This window comes from Nematolebias whitei, chromosome 7 (assembly GCF_014905685.2).
Source record: "Nematolebias whitei isolate Nwh7 chromosome 7, NemWhi1, whole genome shotgun sequence".
NCBI classification, from domain to species: Eukaryota; Metazoa; Chordata; class Actinopteri; order Cyprinodontiformes; family Rivulidae; genus Nematolebias; species Nematolebias whitei.
The window spans coordinates 50,585,059-50,593,075 of NC_056504.1; the positions used below are offsets into that span (position 1 = coordinate 50,585,059).

The following is an 8,017-nucleotide window of genomic DNA, read 5'->3' on the forward strand; positions in this document are numbered from 1 at the left end:
CCGGCCAACAATCATATCAGTCACGTAACGACCCCCCCAGTCTGATCAGGCTGACGAGCCGGCTGTCGGAGGTCAGAGCTCAAGTGGAGAATGTTTCAGGTGGGTCGCCTTTTTAAGGAAACTAATAAAAAAAAAATACTTTCCTGCTTTAATTGAGGCAAATAAAATAAATAAAAATGATGCCCCCCCCCTCATGATTCATTTTAACAAACCAAACAGGAAGCACGAGTGAATCGTACTCACTCCCTGTTGAAACGTTGCTTTTTGTTTTTCAGCTCACGAGCACCAACAGGATCTGATTACCAACAAACGGGTTTGTTTACATCGGACGCTGAAAATAAACACAAACAAACACCAAACCCGGAGCGCTTTGAGCCCAGTTCACGCAGAACTTCTTTCCTTTTAAACTTTCATTCGATTCGGACGTTCTGAAACGTCACAAAGTCCCGAGGTTCCTGGACTGCCGTGTCCGTAGACCCGTCTCCACGTCAGAAACCCGTTTATGATCCAAACAAACAAACAAACAAACTCTGAGGGCGACAAATAAAACGGGTAGAAAGAAAAAGTTACGAGCCTTGTTGGCTAAAACCTAAATACGTTTGATCTAACAGGAATATTTTATCAACCTGTTTTTATGGACGGCGTTAAATAAACATTTTCTTCAAGTTTAAACTTGATGCGAGTTTAAATAAATAAATAAATAATTCCTGCTTTTGTTAAAATCACACCCGGGACACGTTTCTGAGTTTTCAAACTTCAGCGCCGAGCAGAAGAAGAGTCCAGAAACCTCTGACGTGAACAACGTTGGATCTCCTCACATGATATTCTTAAAACCAGCGGTGGTCTTTTTTTAACCCTTCTATAAAAATCAGACTTTATATTTAATCTGTTTAGATCCAAAGAGACTGACTTTTATTTTAACGTCTTCAGATCTTTTCGACCAGACGACCCGCTGATTCCCTCCAGACCACGAGGCTTTTCAAATTAAAACTTTAACATGTTTTTATAGTTTAACGTTCTTTAGTCTTAAATCTTAATTTCATCAGGATTATTAAATGTTTTTTTTATTTTTGTTGATGCTGGATGACAGAGTTTAAAAATTAAAGCCTGGAAATGGTTTTATTCTTGTATTTTTATTATATTTCCAGACTTTATTAGTTTCTTTTTCCATCTTAGACACATTTACTATAATTTATAATAACTTTCATGTAATTGTTAAGTTCAGGGTTAATAGAAGTCCAGGTTCTGGTCCGGTCCGGATATTTAGCTCCTAGTTCACGTTGAGCAGAACCAAACATCTTGGTGTCCAAAGACTTATCTTTATTTTATCTTTTAATTAAATTAATATTTAACAGAATATGCTGCTCTGTTTACCACACCCACATATTATTATTGTTTTTATTTAAATTAGATTAATTTGTGGAGACATTTTATAAAAGATTATAAAAATCTAAACTTAATATAAAAAGATTACTCTTCCTTTTAATGAACTTTTAAAACGGGTATAAAATATAATAATAATCTTTTTAATACAAATGTATTAAATTGTAGTTTTCACTGATTTAATTAAAGAAAACTTCTTATTTTCTATTTTCTCTCAACTCTTTAGGATTAAACTTCTCTTTGATGAAACGTTAATTTAATTTCACCGCGCTGACGTTTAGGCCAACTCTTCAGGAGCGTTTATTAGATTTAAATATTTAATATTTGTCAGGAGTTAAAACAAGTCGAGTGATAAACTAGAGAAAATATTTAAATGAACAAAGTCACTTTTATAGGAACAAGTAAAAAGTGTTGAGCTTGACCCGAACGTGTTTACTTTTGACCCAAATACACATTTTGAATCCATTTATTGGTAAGTTTGGTGCCAACGTCTCGTGTTGGCTCCTCGACTCGACGCTGCTCGTTTGTTTTAGGCGTTGAAGCCGAGTTTCCAGCGACGGGGACGTGGACGTTCAGAACCAGAACCGAACGTCTCCGTCAGGCCCGAAGCTCTGATTTACATTTTTAAAGATGATTTTTGGACGTCAGAGTCTCTCGGCAACAGTCAGAACACAAACGGTTAAACGGGCCCGTCTGGTTCTGGTGGAACTTAATGGGTTCAAACTCAGACCCGTTTATTTTAAAAAGTGTTCAGCAACAGACAGAAGGATAAACAGCCTGACATTTTCACAGATATTAATTAATATTAATTAGCAACAAAGTCTAAATTAATCTCCTTTAACTGACCAAAATGTTCCTTCAATTTATTTTTAATAACTTTACACATTCCAGGGTACAAATATCAACATTTACTGCACAAATACAAAAACAAAGCACAGATTCGTGACTTTAAACAGAACAAGATGAAACGCCTGAATATTAATTATTAACCTCAGTAATTATCATTAAGATCAGCTGTGAACTTTTCTCTGTTTTGCTGTGGATCTGTGGAAAACGAGCAGGATTTTATCTCCGCCGTCCATCATTCTGTAAAACTTCACACATGCTCCTGGTTACTACAGTAACCAAACGGACCCGGTACCAGCACAGGCATAATCATGAGGCTGCAGGAAGCAGGTCCACGTGCACAGGAGGGTGAGAGGGTGCAGGATTTCAGACGCAGGTTAAAAAAAGGTGAAACATGAAACGGATCTGCGCTGGGTGGACAAACGGGTCCTGACAGGAGGCGGACGAGTTCCTGAAGGTCACGTTTGACCATCAAGACCCAGAAGAACCAGCTCCACGTCTTGATCTCTCCAGAGTTTTGTCGTCCAGCGTCCGTTTTACGTAAAGTTTCTTCAGCAGCGTCTCACGGCTCCACGCTGCTCCTCAAACGATCCTTCCGGAGGCCGAGCGTTGCGTAATGGGTCTGGATTCCCCTCCGTTATGAGCGAATTCTTGAGGAAATGCCAGACGCTGGCGAGGGTCGCCACATACCTGTCTGGGTCTGGTTTTACAGGGTTCCTGTCAGACGGACCCGTTACAGCCCGATCTGAGCAGAACAGCCGAACAACAAGGACAGTCTGCTTAACGAGAAGCGACACCTGAACCCCTGAACGCTGCGAGAACAAAACAATTAGCCGAGTAATTACATGGTTTGGATTCATCCAAGTCTCCTGCAGAGTGATCCGACCAGACTTCATCTGGGTTTGGAGCTTGTTTAACCCACACCGGATCGTGCTGATCTTCAAAACACCGAAGCTTTAACTCGTTAATCGCCGTTTATTGTGCGAATGTTTCGGAATCATTCTCGTGTTTCAGCTCGTTCCTCGTTCCACAGCTTTAGTCCTATTTCAGCAATTCATGTCTCAAAGCGTTCGGCTCGTTCACGACGTTCCTGCTGCCACTTTTAGTGTTTGTGCAGTTTTTACTTTTTGAAATGTTTAGCATTGTCGGCCATGTTTTTCTCATTGAAAATGAATGAAGCTTTCTATGTCCTTCAGTCTTTACTGCTCGTTTCAGCTTTTCTTCGGCTTCAGCTTTTTTATGTTAATTTCAACTTCCTTCAGCTTGTTTCAGCTGTTATTCTGCTCCTTCCAGCTTCTTTCTACACATTTCAGCTGTTTTTCTGCTGCTTTATGCTTTTATTTAGCTGTTTCAGCAAACGTCAGCTGTTTGAATTCAACTCAACAGTTTAGCGATGAAACCTTTTCGGCCCAACTTCAGCTTCTTTAGCAGCTTACTGACAAATGCTTCAGCATTAAGCGCTGTCAGGCTTCGTTTCATCACATTAGTTATAAAACTGGATAAGAACCTTGAGCTCCTGCCTTCTGCTGCATCAATGTGCTAAATTACTGTAAAGTCAACAAATGCTTGTTGTTGTTTCAGTAAATTATTGTTGTTTATTAGCTTTGTTGTTGCTGAAGAGGTTTCTCTGATTTTTACTCACCGCTCTGCCTCTGGTTGGCACCGGACCCCATCCGGACCACCTCGCATACAAAGGACATCACAAAAGCAAAGAGTGGCAAATGCATCTGGGCTGCTGGCGGGCGCCCGCTTCAGCGCCGGGCTCCAGACATCTGCAGGGTCTCCAGCGGGGCGGAGGGAGTGGCGGGGGCCCTTGGAAATGTAGCTCCACGGTAAAAAGCACGGCGAGACCAGGAGAATGAAGGCGAGCGGGGGGGCTTTAGAAGCTGCGGGACGGGGATGGAGGCGAGCTTGACCCGTTCCAGGGATGGTTTGGTTCTGATGTGAGGAGACGGGCGGGAGGCTGGAGGAGAGCAGAGAGCTCCGTCTGCTTCCTGAGACTGGCAGCTTGGAGGCAAAGCTCAACATTTAACTGCTGCTGTCAAAATTGCGATAAACGAGCGCCACTTATCCCATCGCCATCTTTAACCCTTTCCAGGGTGAGCGCCCGGGGCCTTAAGTGCTTCCATATTCCTGCCCCCACCCCCCACCCCCCGCTCAGCCTCCTGGCTCTACCTTTTGGTTTTGGTCTTATTATTTCTATCGTTTGTTTCTCCTGCTTTGTTTTCTGTGGTCCCGTTAAATGTGAGCAGACAGTAAAGTTAATTTGACCACCCGGAAAGAAACGCAGCTGGAGAGAAGCTAACGTTTAATGAAAGCCTGCCGTGTTTCTCCAACACATTTGTTACGTTTATCTGGCTGAAGAGTCGGGTCCATGTTAAAAATAGGAAGTAGAGCCTCCTCTGGTCACAAACTTCCCCTTTAGGCCAGTTACAGGTAAATAATTAGACTGGTTTTTACTGCAGAAACCAGCTTCGTTCCATCTTAAAATAAAAATCAAAAATTACATTTTTTTATGAGGAACATGATGTTTAGAACCACAGCACTCAGAATTCATTCAACCTTTATTTATACTACGTCTCATTGTCAGTCAGGTCATCTGGACAGTTTCTTTTTGTTGTTGTTGGTCTGGTTGGTCCACTAAAGGAGTGCGCTGCTTAGTGAGGAAAACAGTTTGTTTGTGTCTCCTCAGACTGATGAAGGGCGAAACGCCTCTCAACAAAAAAAGAAACTGTCCAGATGACCTGACTGAACATTGTTGGATAGTAAACAACAGCATGGCAGAATATAACGGTAGGATGAATTGGTATAAATAAGTATTTCATATGTTAGCTTAATATTAGCTTCTTGTTGTAGCAGGCTCTCTAAAATAATTATTGACTCAAGTGTTTACGTATGTAGGAAAACTTAGATGTTTAAAAACATGTTAAAATACAGCAGAATGCAGGAGACGACATCTACTTTATACAACATTTTCTGGGGGAGGACCCCCAGACCCCCTCCCCCCATGTCCCCCCCCCACATGACAAATGCTTCTGATGTCAATGGACACTGTTATTGAAACGATGAGCCATTGTCAGCACTGGGGGCTGAGCTGTAACTAACAAAACTGTGTCCGTGGGAAAAAGCTGCTGCAACAAAAAGCCTTCGAAGGTGTCTTGTACATTTGATGCCTGAATGATTCCTAGATCAGGACTAATGGACAAACAAACATACAAACAAACAAACATACATGAAATTAACCCACTACAATAAAAGTCCAAAACAGACCCCACCCCCCAAAAAAACAAACAAACAAACCGATAGACCTTCTAAAACCCTGAAGAACTGGGGAAGAAAACCAGTTTGAAAGATTACAGGAAAGTCTGGCTGCTCTGAAGAGAAATATATGAAGTTGTGCACGTTAATTAATTTAGTGGATGGACAGTCTGCCGCTGGCCTCGATGCCCACAGCTGGTGTAGATGATCCGAGAACGTCAGGAAAAATGGAGGTTTAATGCTGCTGATGTCATCCTGATAATAATAACAATAATATTCCACATACATTTTTTAAATCTCGCAGACCTAATTTGTTTGTTGAAAACTTTAGATGGATCAAGCTGTTTTGTGTAAAAACAGCTAAAGACAGAGGCGATTTGTGATATGGACGATGTAGGCAGGTGCCCCCGGCCCCAGGGCACCAAACAGGCTAGGACCGCCCCTGGCCAAAGATAAAATGTCAGTTCAGTCATGAAAAGTCCGACTTCCAGTTTAAACTGAATGTTGTTTCTGATCCGAAGTGGGTCGGGGTTTTCCACTCGTTTTGACTCAACCTTACAGTCCGTGGGTGAATTTCTCAATTGTCTGAGTCAGTTTTGTCGTCATCGCACGACACCCCGCCACCAAATGTCAAAGCACACCGCTCTTGGTCGCGCTGCTCTTTTTGAGGTGTTTGTTTGTCTCTGTTGTTGAAAGTGAACAAAACGTTTTTTCATGCTTTTAGCTCAGACGCCTAATGAAACCGGCCCAGTCCCTATAAAAGTCCCACACCAGCTCTTAAAGGTTATGTTGACCTGGTCCAGATGCGATCAACCACAACAGCTTAATGCTTTCATCACTAATCGGTTAAAGGTTTTCCACAGATGACTGTAACATGTTTCTCTAACAAAACTCTGAACAAGGAACATTATCATTAATGACGACCTGACGATCTGTAAAAAGTGATGCCAGAGCTTCCAGGTGTTACAGGCTTGTCGTTCGGATGGTACCTGAACGCATCACACACTCCAACAAACGGAGGCATAAAGGCTGATGGGTAATGTGACAGCTGGTCCGGTCTCAGCTCAGACTAATAAAATAAGAAAATGCATACCTATAAAAATAAAAGATGGAGAGATCTTTAACAAATTGATGATGCTAATAATCAATTCCTCCAGGGCATGAATGTCATATCTTTATTTTCTAATGACTCTGAGCCTTTCATAATCCAGGGTCAGATTGTTTCACAACACGCATCTCTATTAATTTTTAAAAATAAGAACTGGTGCAAAAGTTTGAACCTATTGTGGAAATTCTTTAATCCACAGTGTCAGAATTAAACACAAAGAATTCGATAAGTCAGCACCGTCTGAAGGGCATAGAAGGGTCTGTCTTATAGTGATCATTATGGACTGCAGCTGGGAGTTTCTCCTGGCCAGCACAAAAAGGATTTGATGGACAGCACTCATTGGGTTGACTAACACTCACCTGCACCCCTCTGATGGAAGAAGACCACCGAGACTTAAGTCTGCCATGAACTGGAACCAGCTGGAGCACGAGAGTCCCTGTCCACCTGTGTCCGTGAAGACCATTTCACATCACCTCCAAATCTTCAAGTTGGGCTGAAACCTGCAGCTGTCCACAAGGACTAGATTATTATTATTGACCTTCATGACCTTTATTTAATCAGGCAAATCCCATTGAGATCAGATTCAAGGGAGGCCTGGGCCTGAAGGCGGACTAACATGCATGTTGTTGGTCTGTAGGAGGAAACCGGAGTACCTGGAGAAAACCCACACATGCACGAGAAGAACATGCAAACTCCACCCAGAACGACCCCAGATGCAACCGGGGATTGAACCCAAGACCTTCTTTGTGTGAGGCAACAGTGTTGACCACTGAGCCATCGTGCTGCCAAACGTCTGATGAACGTCTCCTGGAGAAAGGTTTGACAGACAGATGAGACGAAGACTGAACTGTTTGGACTCAGACATGAAGGTCATTTAGAGGAGACAAAAAGAGGTTTTCAGACTGTCGGGCACGATGGTGGGAACATGATGCTGTGGTACACAGTGGACGGACTAGTGAAGGACTACCCAAACACTCGTTATAGTTTTAGACTGGACCAGTCAGCTGAACGGGAAACTTCTGGAATGGTCTTTCCAAAGAAAGATCTTAACTGGATTAAAAATCTGTGGAATCTGATAAAAGACCGGGTCCATTTCCAGGAAACCAACCAGGTGACTGAACTCTACCAGTTCTGTCCAGAAGAAGAAGGAGGAGAAGGAGCAGAAGAAGGAAGAGGAGGAGGAGAGGAAGGAGAATCATATAATAAAAAGGACAAGAAGAAGAAAAGAACAAGAACGAGAAGAAGAAAAGCACAACAAGAAGAAAAAACAAGGAGAGGAAGAAAAGAACGAGAAGAAAAAAAACAAGAAAAGAAGAAAACAATAAGGATAAGCAAAGAACAAGAAGGTGAAGAAGAAAAGAACAAGAAGGTGAAGAAGAAAAGAACAAGAAGGTGGAAAAGAAAAAGAAGGTGAAGAAGAAA

The 8,017-nt window shown here is 42.1% G+C and overlaps 1 protein-coding gene across 1 annotated transcript in view; it reads right to left on the reverse strand.

The window, feature by feature from the left end:
- Positions 1–4,225, reverse strand: part of rspo4 (R-spondin 4) — a 32,706-nt gene extending 28,481 nt beyond the window's left edge. The window contains exon 1 of the mRNA XM_037679748.1: positions 3,872–4,225. Coding sequence (XP_037535676.1) covers positions 3,872–3,956 — 85 coding nt within the window. The 5' untranslated portion in view covers positions 3,957–4,225. The remainder of the gene's footprint in view (positions 1–3,871) is intronic.
- Positions 4,226–8,017: the final 3,792 nt, after the last annotated feature.